General features: G+C 37.5%; 1 protein-coding gene across 1 annotated transcript; it reads left to right on the plus strand.

The window, feature by feature from the left end:
- The first annotated feature begins 20 nt into the window (after positions 1-20).
- Positions 21-19,198, plus strand: LOC131079143 (pentatricopeptide repeat-containing protein At4g30700-like). Its single transcript, XM_058017040.2, has 3 exons — positions 21-1,966; positions 2,494-2,514; positions 16,283-19,198. Exons 1-3 carry the CDS (start codon positions 396-398, stop codon positions 18,777-18,779), a joined length of 4,089 nt encoding a protein of 1,362 aa, XP_057873023.2. The 5' UTR covers positions 21-395; the 3' UTR covers positions 18,780-19,198.
- The last annotated feature ends 427 nt before the right edge of the window (positions 19,199-19,625 follow it).

Below are 19,625 nucleotides of genomic sequence, written 5' to 3' on the forward strand. Positions count from 1 at the left end.
TGCATAGACATGTTATCATGGGTGTTTTCATCTGCTAATGTTTTTTTGGTTGCTCCATAGGAGATTTATGGAAGGCTTTCATCACTTGAAACTTGCTTTCGAAAGGAGGACATTAGAGACTCGTAGGAGGAAGTGCTTGCAGGATAACCACTGGCAATGCCACTGTGGTAGACGTGGACTAAAAAACGCTGCACATTTTTCATACTCCAATCACAGTCACAAAATGCGATTGACATTCACTTCTCATCTCAATCTCAGAACACCATGTAGAGAGGGCAAGTTGGAGGAGGCGCTGCGCATTCTGCTTACTACACACAATCCTCCCGAAGACCATTCTACCTGTCTTCAGTTGTTGGAAACCTGTTGTTTCAAGAACTCGCTTTTACAAGGAAAAAATGTCCACTCTTTCATCTGCATTTGCTACATGCAAAACTTTTAATAATAATCTTATTTACATGTATGTAAAATGCGGAAATTTGGTTGATGCTCGCAAAGTGTTTGACCATATGAAAGAACGAGACAGTTTCTCATGGAATACGATTATTGCAGCGTACAGAAGACGTGGGTATCCTCAAGAGGCGGTCACACTGTTTCACCATATGCAACAAACAGTCGTCCGACCTGATCGGTTTACATTTGCCAGCGTACTTCCAGCCTGTGCCAAAATGGGAGCTTTGGAACAGGGTATGAGCATCCATAAAATCATAAAGGATAGAAGAATTTTGTCAGAGGTCGTAGTTGCAACTGCCCTGGTAGACATGTATGCAAAATGTGGAAGCATAGACAAGGCAGCTGAACTGTTTGATACAATGCTTCAAAGAAATGTGGTCACATGGAATGCCATGATAGCAGGATATGCACAAAATGGATTTGTTGAAAAGGCTTTAGAAACTTTCAAGCAAATGAATCTGGCAGGTGTAAAGCCAGACTTGACATCCTTTATCAGCATCCTCCCTGTATGTGCCAAAATGGGAGCTTTGGAACAGGGGATGGACATTCATCAAAGCATGAAAGATGGAGGAATTTTGTCAAATATTGTAGCTGCGACTGCCTTGGTAGACATGTATGCCAAATGTGGAAGCATAGACAAGGCACGTGAACTGTTCGACAGAATGCCTCAAAAAGATGTGTTTATGTGGACTGCAATGATTGCAGGGTACACACAGAATGGATATGCTGAAAAGGCTTTAGAAACTTTCAAGGAAATGCAATCGGCAGGCATAAAGCCAAATTCAACAACCTTTGCCAGCGTCCTCCCTGCCTGTGCCACAATGGGAGCTTTAGAACAGGGTATAGACATCCATCAAAGCATAATGGAAGGGGGATTTTTGTCACATATTATAGTTGGAAATGCTCTGGTGGACATGTATGCCAAATGTGGAAGCGTAGGCAATGCACGTGAACTGTTTGACAGAATGCTTGAAAGAGATGTCATCACATGGACTGCAATGATAGCAGGATACGCACAAAATGGATTTGTTGAAAAGGCTTTAGAAACTTTCAAGCAAATGCAATTGGCAGGCGTAAAGCCAAATTCCGCAACGTTTGCTTGTGTTCTATGCGCGTGCAGCCATGCAGGTTTAGTGGATGAGGGCTGTACATACTTCAATCACATGAGTAACCCTTATTGCATTACACCTACAGTTGATCATTATGCGTGCATGGTTGACCTTCTTGGGCGTGCTGGCTATCTTGAAGACACCCTAAACTTTATCATCAAGATGCCAGTTAAACCTATGGTGGTTGTGTGGATATGTTTTCTTGGTGCGTGTAGATCACATATGAATATAGGCTTAGCAGTATTCACAGCGACACTGCTTTTTGATCTGGATCCTAAAAATGATGCAACTTATGTTCTTCTCTCGAACATTTATGCAGAGGCGGGCTGGTGGAATGAGGTTCAAATGGTGAGGAGATTGATGAGAGATAGAGGAATTAAAAAGATCCCTGGATGTAGTTGGACTTAAGTCCAATAATGACACATGCTTTTTGTGTAGGAGACAGATCACATCCACAGACAGTGTAATATTGGAGAAATTGGCTTTGGAGATGAAGGCAGCAGGATGTTTTGGATTCTAGCCATTTACTTAATGATGTGGAAGAGAAGGAACAAAAGCTATTTCTGCCACCTTAGTGAAAAGTTGGCAATTGCATTTGGTCCATTATACACTCGCCCTAGAACAATTATTCTGAGTTGTTAAGGACCTCCAGGTATGTGCTGATTGATTGCCACACTGCAACAAAATTTATCTCCAAGTTGCAAGAAAAAATATTGTAAGAGATGTGAACCACTTCCATTAAGACTGGAAGAACAGTCATGATTATTTGAATAACAATCATGATAATCTGGTGGTGCATTGCCATTGCCTATCATGGCACTAAATCTCATACAAGATTCAGCCATTACAAAAAGCAAAGCTGTTAACCTAACCGGTTGTAGTTAAGAAAGAAAAAATGAGTTCTACGCATTCTAATATTTTGTTTTAAACACAGCTTGAAGGGGCCAGGAGGAAGGTAATTTAACTGAATCCTTCTGAAAAGAGAGGTCTCTGCTTCTCCTCCAATGACAGGTTCTGACTCAAGAATTCCTGCAATTTGGAGAAATATTCACCTTTGTACACAAATTTGAAAATAAATTTCTTTTGCACCATCTTCAAAGCTTTATGATCATCCACTTCTGCATCTTGCACAATGAATCAAATTCCTATCGACATAAGAGAGAAATATGTTCCATCAAAAAGAAAACATTGTAAGACAGTTTCATCTCCTAATCAACATCACCCTTCTCCAAGAGTTTGGAATATCAGTTATCACATGTTGGACTGGTCCAATGGGTGGGCACAACTGCATCTGGACTGGATTCATCAACCTGGTTCTCGTCTGAATGCTCAAAAATTTAAGTACCATCATCGTCTTCTGAGAAGTCTTCTATTTGTAGAACATAATCTGAAACGCAAAATGGTACTCTCCCAAACACAATGATAGCCAACAGCAACGGCAGATGATGATTTAATGCTGAAGCAGCATGTGAATTTGAATAATAATTTGATTACTCCAAGTTGCCAACGCAGCGAACAGGCTCTAAAATCTGCACCATCCAATCATATGTTTCCAAAACATCAAGAAAGCCACTGAAGAACAATCATCAAAAAAGTCTTAATGCTAGACATGATTGTAAGCAAGATGTTGGTCATGTAATTTGTATATGTGATGTAAAAATGGATCAGCAGAGTCAAGGTAACAAACTAGCTTAGTTACATATCAAAACAACTAACTGAAACAGAGTTGTGGAAATTAGAGTGTCAGGATAGAACGGTAAGGTAAATTTACACCAAGTGATCATTACACTCGGGGCGTTGAAGTTGGATAGGAATAGTCTAACAGAGCATGGGCGACATGTTTGACTGCAGTTGAACTTGTTCAACAGTTGCGATCCCAGGTGAACTTTTTCTATGCGGAGGCCGTCAATAGGGACTGGTTAAATTCCAGTTGAACCCATCTCATACAAGACAAAAAGACACTTTGTGGCATTTTGGGAAGTTGAACAATTTAGAATCCTTTGTTTTAGTTACACATGTACTTTGGGCTCTTTCCAAGAGAGATCATTTTGGGACAATTGAAGAAATTTTCCTTAGTTTTCTTGCAAAATTTTCCTTATTGTGATTGTGGGAGTGTTAGTGCAAATTGTGGAGTTCTATAGGTTTTTTGCATTGCTGTTGTTGGGAAAGAGTGTTCATGTACGCCTCAACCATTTGTTAACAGCTTTTGAGATAGCAGCTTGGCGAGTTTAACACTCACTCTTTTGGAGTTTCAACCAAATTGAGTTTCACTGTCATATTGGCGTTCTTTATTTATGTGTGCTCTTATATGTTGTTTGATACTTCCTTACATTGCTAAGCACAATTAGATAATTAGATTTGGCATCGTAGGGACTGTTTTTCTGTACTTTCACACATAGAACAGCAACATCAACAATAAGTTTACATTAAGATTGAAAAAGATTTGTTTTCGGGAAATATTTAGTGGAGTATTCACCCTGATTACGAATCAGATTGGTATTAGAGCTATTTTTCTTGGATTTGTGGTTACTTCTATGATTTTTTTTCAGAATTATGCCCATTATTAGAGCAACTGATTCAAGTTGGAAGGAAGTGCTAGATCCAATGAACAATCCTCCCTAAACAATATTGAAGTTCATATATCATTGTCAATATATAACTTAACAATGTCAAGATAAAGTGAAGTAGAGGGTACCCTAGAAGATCAAGGTTCCTAACAAGCTAAAGCCTTCTCAGAAACGATCAGGTTAATTCAATTCACAAGCAATAACACAAAGATAGCTGGTGTTAGTATTACCATGAGATAGGGTTTAAACAAAACTATTAACAACAAGAACATTCTACAACTAGGGTTTTCTCACCATCCCAATGTCTATTTGCCACTGTTAACATACTTTATTATCAACATTCTTCAATTACAGGTAAGCTTCTTTGGAAAGCTCCAAGGGACAAGCACAATGTGTTTCCTAGAACCCAGCAGAGTCTTGGATTACCCAAGTTTTACAAAGGATAGTGTAACAGATCTAAGATTGCAAAGCTTTCTAAGCAGTATAGTCACAATGGCAACATTTGACTAGATGTGATCTAGGGTTTCAAGATAACCTTGGCTGTCAAACCTGCTCACTTAGAGATGATCAGCTATGACAAGAAAACATAGAATTAATTTTAACTCAACTCAAATAAAAGTCAAAGAAATGCCTTAAAGATTTATACTCAAGCATTCAATTCTTCTCTCTAAACCTTCTTGGGTTAAGACACAACCTATATCAATTGCAAGCAGAAAAATAGAACTCACAGTAAGGTTACGGTCTCCTACTACACAGTCAGAAGATTTAACGCTGTCAACCAATACAAGCTCCCTTGAATCTTTCAAACCAGAAAGCTTCAAACACAAAGATGCAAAATCCCACCATACTCTTGCTAAAGATGGAATTCCCACACACCATAATTAAAACATAAAACCTTGTTTTTAAGATTTTGATGAGTACTTTTATCATTTATGTGGCTTGTTAGCTTGTTCACTATATCTGTTTACCAAAATACTGAGCACTTAGAGAATTTCTTGTATCGTTTTATAAAATATTTGTGAATGAATGCACATACTCTGGGTGATGTGAGCTTCAATAGTATGTTAGCTTATTTTAATATTATAATGCTTCAATATTTTATACATATATGATATAAACATTAGGGTTCCTTAGCTTGGATCTCTAGACTTCAGTTAGAGAAATGTGTGGCTTTATTGGATAAAAATAAAATTTGACAGCAGATGTTATCTTTCTGAATAACATGTTAATGGGAGTTTTAGAATTTGTACCAATTGGGAGCTGCATAGTTTTCCTTTGTCTTTCTAATCTCTGATTCCTACTTTATAAACATGCATTGGAAAAAATGCTCTTAGATGTTTGATGTCTTCTAGTAATTCCATCGTCCACACAGAAGGCTCCCTGCCTCTCTCATGGTCTATTAGGATAAAAATTGCTTTGGGTGCAGCAAAGGGGCTCAAAGACCAGTAGTTATCGAGATTTCAAAACATCAAATATCCTGTTGGATTCGGTTAGTATCTACAACTTCAAATTTTAAATGGTTTCAGTATTGGGTATCTGATTCATTTTAATAAAAGGTAATTGCTTGAGGTAGGAATATAATGCTAATCTGTCAAACTATGTAAGATATGCTTTGAGTGTCTCAAAATATTTTTGGTAGGCAGGGGTCAATTCAAACTCAGTATCCTTGGATAGAAAGACAAATAAGGGGTTTGTTATCTTACTAAAATCTTTGATGAATCTTGTGTAGTATCCTATATGGTCACGGAAACTGTTTACATCCTTTTGTTTCTCTAGTACTAGTAGAATAGAGATTTTCTCTATCGTATTAGGATCCACTTCAATTCCCCTATGTGACACAAAGTGGCCTAAAAAAACTCCTTCCTCTATCATCATGAAACATTTCTTGTGACTAAGAGAGAGGTTATGATCTTGGCATCTTTGAAGGACTTTTTCCAGATTTGTCAATGCTTGTTCATAAGAATCATAGGTGGTGAATTCATCCATATAGAGGTGGTGAATTCATCCATAGAATCACGGGCAAAATATGAGAATATGCTTAAAACATCCTTCTAGAATATTGTTGGCGCATTACATAATATGAATGGTAGGACTAGATATGCATAGGTACCCAATGAACATGTCAAGGTTATTTTGTCCTAGTCTTCAGGAGCTATCTTGATCTGATTATAACCACTAAACCTATTTAGAAAAGAAAAATATCTCTTTCGTACCAATGAGTCTAATACTTGATCAATGAAAGGGAGAGGGAAATGGTCCATCTCAGTGGCTGCATTTAGCTCTCTATAGTCAACACACAGCCTCCTGTAGTGTCGTAAATTGCACCTTGTGTAATTCCATGCTACGTAAGCACCTCTAGTTTACACTGATTGGAGAACTCCCTTTACCTTTTTGTCCTTTTGTCCGCTTGGCTCGTAGATGCTTGTGCATTGTAGAGACATCTACACGTCGAGCTAGTATCTCATGAATCTGCAGTCTGCAAGTGGTCGTTTGAGCGCTACGCCTACGACTGGCCACCGACATTGGTTTCATCCTTGGGTCTCATATCTTGTCTTTAGCAACCTCATTTGTGGTCTCTCTGGCACTTTTTGGTCTTCTACAATCTACAGCTTCTTGTTCTCTTGTTTTGCATTTTGCCATTATTGCACCTCATTCATCTTGTCACCATCTTCGCAACTTTGTATTGGAGGATTCTTGGTGCTCACCTTCACTCTAGCAAGCTCTTGCTTCTTTGGTGTTGAAGGGGAGTTTCTTCCTCCTTATTTTCATTGTATCTCCAATAGCATATTATTCATCTTATTTATCTCGAATTATTGTATATCATCTTCTTTATACATTCTCTATCATCTTGGTTATCCATGGAGGTGAAATTACCAATGCAAGAGTTTGACTGTGATAGACCTCTAAACACAACCTCGACATTTCGCCTATGTTTGTTTTGTAAGGAGGTTATCAGAGGAAGTTCACGTGTGCTGGAGACTTCATTTGCAAAACTTTGGGAGCTCTTTCTTTCCCTTTCCTTTTATATTTCCTGTGCGTTTTCTGTTTTGTTGCTATCATTTTATATCTTTTGTAACATCATAAACATATACTTGGGTGTTGGTCATTTTGTTGCTTTCTCTAGCATAGCCTCTATACTCTGTCCATACAGGATGCTAACATGCCACGCTGTCATCCACGAACCATGCATGCATCCTTGGGCAAAGAGTAAGCAAAGGTCATCAGAGGATCTTTGTGACCTTCCCTTTTAGATTTAGTGGTTAAAATAGTTATATATGCTTCTTCTATTTAGTCATTTTAGTTCATAGGTTTGGATAGTTAGTTGCTTGTATCTTCCTAGCTCACCAAAGCACCAATTAAGTGAGGTAGAAAAGGAAGGTTTTCTCCTTGAGGTTTCATCACTTTGAGGATAGAAAATCCCCTCTACATTTTGGTGAACTCAATGTGAATGCTTGTCTCACATTTGTGTAATTGCTTGAAAGTGCTTTAGCACCTTCCTTAACTATTATTTTGATATCTTACATCATTCACCAAACTTCCTCTCTGCATCATCAGACCCTGAGTTTGGTGACCCAATTGTTAACATGGTCACTATCACTCTAATCTTGCCCTCTAGCTAGCAGATGAAAAACAATGACATATCTTTCACACCTCTTGATGCTCCTTATAGTGGAGAGCACACATCTTGATGGTCCTTGTGGGACCCAAGGTGGTGTCGACTACCTTTGTCATTATTCCCAAATTAGACCTGTTTCAGGTTAAGTTGGGTATCCCTTGGTTGATCACCTTGGAAGTAGTTCCCTCGGTTATTCACAAGTGCTTGAAGTTCCCTCACAAGGGCACAATGCATGTTGTCCAAGACGCTGGATTTTAGTTGCTAATTGCCCATGGGGCTTTTCATTAGATCACTTCTGACTTGCTTCAGTTTGGCCTATGCTTCTCTGTGGAGACTTGTTATATAAAGCCTACTATAAGTATTAAATAGGGGAGTTGGCCTCTATATTGGTTCAACCTGCAATTTCTTTATCTCCCCCTACATAGATTTCTACTCCTCATTCCCTATCTGCTCTTGTACTGTAGTTGGTTGTGCCTCTTGCCCCTTCTTCATCGACAACTAAAGATATACATGTTCCTCAAGGTAGACCTCCTTGCCTGCCTAGGACTATGCAACCTCCAATAGTGCCTTTTGTTCTTGGGACTACACCTAGTGTGGGCAAAGGAAAGGCACATGTGTTGCTAATGTCTACAACCCACCCTCCCTTCGAGCTTCCAATCATGGTTGATATCCCTTGTCCTACCTAGTATAATAAGGGTAGGCGTTCACTTCGAGCTCATTTGTCACCTCTTGCTCCTACATTATAGCTTCCTAGGGTACCCCTATTCCTTCGACTGCTCCTAGAGAAAAACGAGGAAGGGCACTCGTGACTGTCTACATGACTTGTTTTAGTAGCACCTCTTACTCCATCGATTGGGCCTTCTCCTCTATTGACAATGACTTTGAAGGCCTCTCCCATGGAACATGATGTCGTTGAGCCTTCTCAAACTTCTATTCCTAGTCCCCATTTACATTGAAACCAACTTGTGCATGAGCGTAAGCGCCATTGATGGCTGATAGCCTAGGAATGTGAGGTCACCTTGAAGGTTGTATGTGAGTCATCGGTGTCCACCCCTACTCCTATTGTTCTTGTGCCTGTTCCCACTACTACTCCCGTGCATGCTTTGTCTTTCGTGTTGTTACTTGTTGCTCCAGCAATGAGCCTCACACTAAAAGGGCGGAGGTCTCCATTGCTCCCTCCTTGGAGCTGCCTCTCATCACCTCTTTGATCGATGTTCCTTTGTTCTCCCAACTCGTTAACATGTTGCATACACAACTTGTGTCTAGTGCAACATTGTCTACCTTGCTTGCTTTGCAACCTCCTCTACATCATATTTTTCCCAAGGTACTTAAACCCGCTATGGTTGATTAGAGGCCTCCACCTTCGTAGAAACCTAAGAAAAAATTTGAGTAAGGTCTTGTGCCTGAGTTTTGTAAGGCTCTGACAACCTTTGTTTTTATTTCTTTGTCTATCCTGATGCTTGTTTTGTTATCTGCATTTGTTTGTGTTGTTGAGAAGGGGCCCCCTTCTCTAGAGTTTGTCTTTGTCCCTCTTCTAGAGGTCGACAATCTGACTCCTGTTTCACTGCCTTGGGCCTAATCACCCACCTCTTCCGCTGAGGGGCATTTGTTTGACTCTTTAGAGGATATCCTAGTGTTATCTATGATCTTCACTTGGTTGTTGAATCTCGCCTCTTAGGAGCTCTAGGATGTAGATGTGGAAGTTGCATCATCCCTAGCCCTTGCCACTGGAGAAGAGTCGGGTGTTGCCCTTGCAATGGTCCCTCTTCGATCTTGTTCTCCCTCCCCATATTATCAAGATTAAGAGGACGATGACCTGATGGTGGGTGACTACTAGGGCAATGCCCTCCTTATCTTATAGATTAGAGTGTGCCTGTTTGTGTTTCCTTGTGCTTTCTTTATGTCTTTTGTGTCCCTTTGAAGGACTCAAGTTACTTTGTTGGTACTTGGAAATAGGAGGTGATGATTGTCTTTATGTGTTTGTGCTCTTTTGAAGGATTTGAGTCCCATTTGTGCTTGGAAATAGGGGATCACCTATCAACTCTTTCTTCTATTTGTTAATTGCGCTTCTTCTATTTGTTGTATCTTGATTTTGACATTCAGGGATGATGCAAAGTGTTGGGAGCATTAAGGCTCTCTTCCATGTCGACCTAAATTTTTATTTTGTCTGTCTTCATGTGCCTTCTTTAGATTCATAAACATCGAGGCCATGATGAGTAAATCATATGCAACCATATGCATTATTTGATTTTACTGCTACAAGTTCTTCTGACACCAAACTATTGGATCCCCCTATCTCTTTGTGTTTTTTTATGTTGTAGGTTTTGTGTCATTTGTTGCAAGGTGGAATTCCACACAAACATCTCATTATGCTAAAGTGACACAACATCTCTTCTCCTTAGAATGACATGCGTTTCCCACATACTATTCTAAGAGGGGGCTATCATGTCTTTGTATTTTTGCATATCTATGTTAGCATCTTATTTATTTGCATACTATATATCTATTGATGTTATTATCTGTGGCCTTTGTGGGGGGAAAACCACTTGATCTTTATTTTATCGCATTTGTGGAGGCCAAACCACTATCTATCAAATCAATCTATGGTCTCCCTATCATATGGCTATCTAACATGACACAACTTGCTACCCATACCAATGAAATATTTTTTTATCTTAGTGATCACTATCTTGTTGTCTCAGTGCCTGACCGTATCATTTTATCGTATTGTTTTTATATCCAAATTTTTTCTTTTTTGTCTGACATGTTTGTTTGCAACTAAAATGTTTATGATGAAATAGATTAGTAGCATCTCACAAAGGTTATTTTGCTTTCCTCTTTGTATCTTGGTAAAACCTTTCTAACATTTTCCCACTTTAGCTCGCATCTCGTGATAATGACATGCTCACTAAAGTGGGGGAAAAATGTAGTGTCGTAAATTGCACCCCATGTAATTCAACGTTGCGTAAGCGTATCCACTTTATGTTGATTGGATAACTCCCTTTACCTTTTTGTCATTTTGTCCTCTTGGCTCGCTTTGTCACCCTTCATTATATCCTTTTCTCAACCTTGTCGACTGTATGGCTCATAGACATTTGCAGGCCACAAAGGCGTCCACGTGTTGTGCTAGTGTTCTATGAATCTCCAATCTGTAGGTGGTCATTTGAGCATTACACCTATGACTAGTACGATTCGTAACACCTCTTCCTGTGACCACCAACGTCGGTTTTGTCCCTGGGCCTCATATCTTGCCTTTGACAACCTCATTTGCGGTCTCTCTAACACTTTTTGGTCTTTTACACACTCTTTGGGCTTTCTAGACAATTTGTAGCTTCTTAATCACTTGTTTTGCATTTTTCCATTGTTGCACCTTGTTCATCTTGTTACCCTCTTCATAGCTTTGTATTGGAGGATTCTTGGTGCTCACCTTCACTCTGGCAAGCTCTCACTTCTTTTTTGTTGAAAGGGAGTTTATTCCTCCTTATTTTCATTATATCTTCAATAGCATATTATTCATCTTGTTTATCTCATATTATTGTATATCATTTTATTTATCCATTATCCATCATCTTGATTGTTCATGAAGGTGGAAACACCAAAGAAGGGGTTTGATTGTGGGAAACCTCTAAACATAACCCCAACATTTTGTCTATGTTTGTTTTGTGTGCATGTCATTGTAGAAAGTTTGTGTGTGCTAGAGACTTCATTCATGGACCTTTGTGAGCTCTTTCTTTCTTTCCCTTTCCTTTTATCTTTCCAGTATGTTTTTTGTGTTTTTGCTATCATTTTATATGTTTTGTAGCATCATAAACATAAACCTAGGTGCTCGTCATTTTATTGCATTCTCTAGCATAGCCTCTATACTATATCCATACAGGACACCAATGCACCATGTTGTTGTCTATGATTTGCATGTGCCTCCTCAGGCAAAGAGAAAGTAGAGGTCATTAGAGGATCTCTATGACCTTCCCTTTTGGATTTAGTAGTTAAATTAGTTTTATTATTATATATGCTTCTTCTATTCAATAATTTCCATTCATAGGTTTGGATAATTAGTTGCTTGTATCTTCTTGGCTCACCAAAGTGCCAGTTAAGTGAGGTAACGAAGGAAGGTTTTCTCATTAAGGTTTCATCACTTCGAGGGTAGCAAATCCCCTCCTCTACACCTCCATTTTCTTCCTTCTTAGGAACTATGACTAATAGAGACACCCACTCATCATCTGATATTGGATATATGAATCCTACATCAAATAGCTTTTGTAGCTTTGCTTTGACTATGTCTCTAATAGTTGGGTTCATTTAGCATTGTGGTTGTCTCATTGATTTGCATCCTTTATTGATGTGTATCCTATGTACTCAAAGGCTAGGATCTATGCTCTTCATGTCATGATAATCCCTTGCAAATGCAATTGTATGATTTTGTAGGATTTTCAATAGTTAAAATTTCTAGGATGTTATCAGCTGATTTTGTAGGATCTTGCCATGAGATACCTCCATTGGTGTTGTAAAATTGATGAAAGAGGCTAGATCTATCCTAATAGATTAATATCACAACTATGTGGGAACGATTCATGGAATATTTATGAAGTAGACTCTAAGGCTAATGTGGGAAATAGGTTATGTAAAGGGCATTGGTTTTGTTGTAGGTTCATCTCATAAGAGTTTTGTATAATGTTTACAAGAATCTCATCCTCATCTTGAATATCTGCAATGGTCATAAGAGTCTAGAGAGTATATTTATCATCATATTCTGATTTTGGCCATATAGGTTGTTTTAGATCAACATGAGGTTATGTAGAGGATAAAGGACCAATTTATTGTTACATATCTCTTAGAAATAATCAAATTCCAAACCTACATCCAACAAAGGCATTTGTTGTGGCTCGCCATGGTCTTCCTAAGATTAATGAGTATCCTTCTAGTTGGCCTTAGGTTGAAGAACCATGATGTCTATGAGGTATTCTCATGATTCAAGTGTGATGACTATGTCCTCAATCATAAATTCTAGTTTGATTGTTGACCTATCTACAAGTTGCAACACTATAGGTGTAGGCCTTACATCTATCAATTATAAATTTTTCATTATCTCAGTGGTTATCACATTTATTGTTGCTCTAAGATTAATCAAGGTGGTATTCATAAGTGTGTAATCAATCTACACATCCACCATAAGGCTACTAGGGTTTGAACATTTGGGAGCAACTAAGTTTCCCTACATGATGTCAACTAGTTGTCCTATAATATGAACAATTTGAGCATCCTTTTGTTTCCTCCTTAGCCTTTTGAGACATAATTCCCTAACAGTCTTGGTGTAGATTGGCATGTCTTTAATAGCTTGGATTAGGGGAATTTTAACTCTAACATTTTTCAATTATCCCAAGAAGTTAAATTTAGGTTCAAGATGGAATTTTTGAGCAATTAACTTTTCTAGGAATGGTGGTTCCTTTCTCTTGATGTCATAAGTAAAAAAAAAATTTCAAGTTGCCCATTGTTAGCAACTTCCATGGTTGGTTCCTCATCAAAAAGTTCTATAGTTTGTGAAAAAGAAGGGCCAACAAAGGTTTTTCTTGAATGTAGATGAACATCAGTAACCACAACCATATAGCTTGGGTATTGGATGGCCTCATTAGTGTAAGGCTATTGAACAAGCTTGTTGCTAGGGTTTTGTGTAGATTGCATAGGCAGTTGAGGTGATCTAGGTTGTGTGAAGGTAGGTGTAAATAGATTTGGCATGATGGATGGCTATTGTTGCAAGGGTTGTTGTGGCTACAAGTAAAATGTATATGAGTTTTTCCATTGTTGGTTTCCATGCCATTTTTGTGATCATGGATTTTGGGGGGATTGTCACTACTTGTAATGATTTAGAAATTGACATGGCTATTATTACCACATACCCTATTGTGGAACCCAATTAGATGATGAAGCATTTGGCTATGGTTGGTTGGACAAATTGTTCTAGGGGGGAATGTTCCAATTAGGAGGATTTGAATTGACCTCAAGAAAAGAAGCATTGTAGGATAATGGATCTTGAGGAATACTTGGTTTTTATTACTAGGGATTGCATTGAGAAATATAAAAAACTTTTCTTTCTTCATCCTCTAAGGTGTGCAACTCCAATCTCTCTTTCCTTTCTTCTAAGATGCTAGCAATCTTATTGGGCTTGTAATTGACATTCTTTTGATGACAATATGGATAGTATTCAATAAGAGCAACCTTTGCTTCTTATTTCTTCTTGATGTGCAGAGTGTCCAACTAAGTTACAAAATTGCTAATAATATCTTCTTTCATGTTTGACAAAATATTACTATGCTCCACCCTAGAAACACTCATAGATGTCTTGGTGGAAGGCAGGAATCAGAAGCCTTTAGACATCCTAAGAGATTATGAGCATGATTAGTTCATACAAATATGATAGTTTTTTCAAAAGATAACTATTATATAACCCCCTATTCCTATTAGGTTTATGGCATCTATACACCTCTTAGAAATACCAACTTAAGAGAAACTAGAGAGAGTTTATTTTGGTGTGATTTCTTTAAGCGAAATTGAAATCTCTCCAAATAATCTTCAAGTGGCTCATCCCCCTTTTGTGACATCCTGAAGATGTCATCTCTCTTCATATCTTCCCCATGGTAGTAATCTTGATACTTTTGCAAGAATTTTTCCTTCATCATGTCCCATCTTGTGACTGCATTCCTACCTAGCATCATGAACCATTATAGAGGAACATCTTTCATTGTGGTTGGAAAAAGTTTTAGCTTGTATACATTATTGGTATAATTATATATTTGAAACAATAGATCAAGCTCAAATAGAAATGTATTAGGGTCTTTCATGATGATGTCGATTCTTCAGAGCATGTTGGGTTTATTATTGTATCAATTTGTTCAAATAGCTTCTCCTGACCTAAGTTGATGGAAGAAATCTTCCTAAGGTGTCCCTCTATCACCGCATAGAATGAAAATTGAACTTAAGGGATGTCTTCCTGCACTCTGTTAGTAAATGATTTGAAGTTCATCTTGAAATTTTTACTAATCCTACAACTAAAAATGAAAAGCTTCTAAATAATTAAAACAAACTATAGATATATATAGGTGGTATCTTGTCCTTTAGTCGTTTTAATTTGATTGTTTAATTATTTTCTCTTAGTATGTTTGCTAGTTTTTTGAACTTCTTTAGTAGTATAGTTATATAGTCTTTTCTTTTACCTTTTCATTATTTTCTTGTTATTCCTTTTTTTTTTTTTTTTTTTGGTTCTCCATTTAGATCATAAGTTTCTAATCATCTTTTTTTCTTTCAACTTATTGTCTATGTTTTAACCCTCCCTTGTCAACTCTCTTTGAGTTTCACGCTCTTCCTTCACCATTCCCATCCCTCCTTTTTAGGGTGTCTTAGTCTGCAATTTACGATTTCTCCTTCTCCTTATGCAGTCTCTCATCTTGATATTGGATCACAAAGTGTGATCCAAAATGTTGATGCAAAAAATTCTCACAAAATAAATAATATATTATTTATTTAGGTCACCCTTTAACTTTAACTTTACTGTTTACTTTCAATTAATTTAATTTATTTAATTAACTCTAAATCTTATGGCACATGTCCTCCACCTAAATCAATTAATTTACACCTACTTAATAATCGATTCAGGTTAACTAGCCCCAATTACCATTTTCCCTAATATTTTGTTTCAACACATCCTCAATCTTTGTCTAAATCATAGTCATTGAATACATCTACATGGACTAAGATCTAAACTTGTCTTTATGTGACAAGTGTCCCTACATGGAGAGGTATCATAACCCAAATGAAGGCCTACTCATCACTTAATATATTTAATTACACAAGTTGTCCACATGACTCAATATAACTATCTAAAGAGATGTGCGACACAAATCATATCTCCATCCACCTAAGTACATTATAATATCATATCCTCAAGTACATGCTAAAATACCTTATAATATACGAGAGTGTATCAATAATCACTGTCAGCGTCTCAAAATAAACACTAAACAAAAAATCTACTCCAAAACATTTTTAATCATTATAATAATCTATATAATAGAATACTTTTAATTCTTTAATAATTCTTATAATCTTCAATAAATACTAAAAACAACATTTATATTAAAATTTTAAATTTTTATAGCAAAATAGATAACCCAAAATTATTTCCCTTGAATAGTGCATTTATAATATAATAATTATACTTAATTAAAATCTATGCTGACTCAAAGTATTACTGCAATTCTACATATTCTTCTGAGTTGTTTGTAACTTCATTTTATTTGTCTGTTATCTTTTGATAGCATGGAGAGATCTTTCTTGTTATCTTATCCCTTTTTCATAGCGAAGTACGTTTCTTCTCACGCCATGGTGAGTTTTATTACAGTGCATATCGTTTATAAATTACAAAAAATATAAATTCAGAGGACTGTAGCAGCTTGAGGATACTGAAAACGTTATCCACTGTTAATGATTGTTTGGTTACCTTCGAAGGTTTTCATTCATGTAAACTTGCTTTCGAAAGGGCATTAAAGAGTTGCATGTGAAAATGCAAATTTGTCCCCCTCCAACTACCATCATAAAATGCCATTGCCATCCACTACTCATCTCAATCTCACACCATTATGTAGAGACAGCCAGTTGAAGGATGCACTGCACATTCTGTTTACTACACACAACCCGCCTGAACACTACTCTACCTATTTTCAATTATTGCAGACCTGTTTACTCGACAATGCGCTTTCACAAGGGAAAAAAATCCACTCTTTCATCGCTCAAAGAAGATTTGCATTTGCTACAGGAAAAACTGTACATAATAAGCTTATTTACATGTATGTCAAGTGCGGAAGTTTGGTGGAAGCCCGTAAAGTGTTTGATCACATGAAAGAACGAGACTGCTTCTCATGGAACACGATTATTGCTGCTTACAGAAGACATAGGTGTCCTCACGAGGCAGTCACACTGTTTCACCATATGCAACAAGCAGGTCTCCAACCGGATCGGTTTACATTCGCCAGTGTACTTCCAGCCTGTGCCAAAATTGGAGCTCTGGAACAGGGTATGGATATCCATAGAAGTATAAAGGATAGAGGAATTTTATCAGATGTTGTAGTTGCAACTGCCCTGGTAGACATGTATGCAAAATGTGGAAGCATAGACAAGGCACGTGAAGTGTTTGATAGGATATCTCAAAAAAATGTGGTTTCATGGAATGCCATGATTGCAGGATATGCACAAAATGGATTTTTCGAAATGGCTTTAAAAGTTTTCAAGCAAATGCAACTGGCAGGTGTAAAGCCAGATTTGACAACCTTTGCCAGCATCCTACCTGCCTGTGCCAAATTGGGAGCTTTGGAACTGGGAATGGACATCCATCAGAGCATAAAGAATAAGGGAATTTTGTCAGATATTGTAGTTACGACTGCCCTGGTAGACATGTATGCAAAATGTGGAAGCATAGACAGGGCACGTGAACTGTTTGACACAATGCCTCAAAAAGATGCATTCTTGTGGACTGCAATGATTGCAGCATATGAACAAAATGGATTGGTTGAAAAGGCATTAGAAACTTTCAAGCAAATGCAATTGGCTGGTGTAAAGCCAGACTCCACAACCTTTGCTAGCATCCTCCCTGCCTGTGCCAAAATGGGAGCTTTGAAACAGGGTATAGACATTCATCAGAGCATTAAGGATAGAGGAATTTTGTCCGATATTGTAGTTGCAACTTCCCTGGTAGACATGTATGCAAAATGTGGAAGCATAGACATGGCACGTGAACTATTTGACGGAATGCCTCAAAGAAATGTGCACTCGTGGACTGCAATGATCGGAGGATATGCACAAAATGGGTTTGTTGAAAAGGCTTTAGAAACATTCAAGCAAATGCAATTGGCAGGTGTAAAGCCAAATTCCGCAACCTTTGCCAGCGTCCTCCCTGCCTGTGCCAAAATGGGAGCTTTAGAACAGGGTATGGACATTCATCAAAGCATAATGGAAGGGGGATTTTTTACAGATATTATAGTTGGAAATGCTCTGATAGACATGTATGCAAAATGTGGAAGCATAGACAAAGCACATGAGCTGTTTGACAGAATGCCCCAAAGAGATGTTATCTCGTGGACTGCAATGATTGCAGGATATGCACAAAATGGTTTTGTTGAAGAGGCTTTACAAACTTTCATGCAAATGCAATCGGCATGTGTAAAGCCAAATTCCACAACCTTTGCTTGTGTTCTATGTGCATGCAGCTATGCAGGTTTAGTGGATGAGGGCTGTACATACTTCAATCACATGAGTAAACCTTATTGCATTACACCTACAATTGATCATTATGTGTGTATGGTTGACCTTCTTGGCCGTGCTGGTTATCTTGAAGACACCCTAAACTTTATCATTAAGATGCCAGTTAAACCTGTGGTGATTGTGTGGATATGCTTTCTGGGTGCCTGTAGATCACATATGAATATAGGTTTAGGAGTATTTACAGCAACTCTACTTTTTGATTTGGATCCCAAAAATGCTTCGGCATATGTTCTTCTATCAAACATCTATGCAGAAGTGGGCAGGTGGTGCGAGGTTCAAATGGTCAGAAGATTGATGGAAGATAGAGGAATCAAAAAGATCCCTGGGTGTAGTTGGATTGAACACCAAAAAATGGTACATGTTTTTTGTGTAGGAGACAGATCACATCCACAGGCACAGGAGATCTATGCAAAGTTGGAGAAACTGGCTTGGGAGATGAAGATGGTGGGGTATTTTTCAGATTCAAGACGTTTACTTAATGATGTGGAAGATGAGGAAAGAGAATTATTTCTCTGTCACCATAGTGAAAAGCTGGCAATTGTGTTTGGTTTGTTAAACACACCCCCTGGAACAACAATTAGAGTTGTTAAGAACCTTCGGGTATGTACTGATTGCCACACTGCAACGAAATTTATTTCAAAGATTGTTGCAAGAGAAATTGTTGTGAGGGATGCAAACCGTTTCCATCATTTTAAACAGGGTGAATGTTCTTGTGGAGATTATTGGTGATGCTAAATGAAAAATAATGTCAAACCAAGATTTTATTTTCGTCCTCTAGAAAGTTTTTTGTTTTCTTTGTTTTTAGATTTGGCAATTTAGATCATGTTGTTTGGCTTCATAAAATTATATGCGTAGAGAGCCATGCAGACCACTGCTTATATACACTGTTGAGGTATCTGTAAAAGCTCTATGCTATGGACTTTTCATTGAATAGTTTCCACAAAACCTGCATATGTAAGAAATGAAAAGCTGGAGGAGGTGGAGAAAGGCTAGAATTCTAGAAAACAAAGATGAGGAACACTTAAAATAAATGAAAAAGTGCTTGAGCAATAGGAAATCAGAAAGTAGTGATCACAGTTATCGTTGCCATTTTCTATAGTTCTTTTGTTTGGACAAATTGTATTATCTTTTACCTATGTTAAGGTGATTATTTGAGATTAAATTAAATGTTTCAGATTACTTAATTTTATACAAGTGTACATAGATTTTTGTCTCATTTATGATTAGATATTTCTAATCTTGTTTTGCATCCCTGTACAAGGTAAGATAACTAACAGATTGTGAGTTGTATCTATTTTTTCAATGTAATATGATTTAAATATATTTAGTTTAATTAGAAATAAACTATTATAAATTATATATGAAGTAAAAAGGTTACATTTGTGTTTATGTTGTAACTAGCAATCATGTATGATACTTGAAAAACTTGGATAATGAGATTTGTGGATTGATGTTAGAGAGAAGAGAATAACATATATATAAATATATTGGTAGAGGAGAAGTGTGGTAACATATTCATCAAAGAATCTTTATTTAACAAAGGGTGGTAGCCCATGGCTGCTGGAGGTGTTTCCC

Source organism: Cryptomeria japonica, chromosome 10 (genome assembly GCF_030272615.1).
Source record: "Cryptomeria japonica chromosome 10, Sugi_1.0, whole genome shotgun sequence".
NCBI classification, from domain to species: domain Eukaryota; kingdom Viridiplantae; phylum Streptophyta; class Pinopsida; order Cupressales; family Cupressaceae; genus Cryptomeria; species Cryptomeria japonica.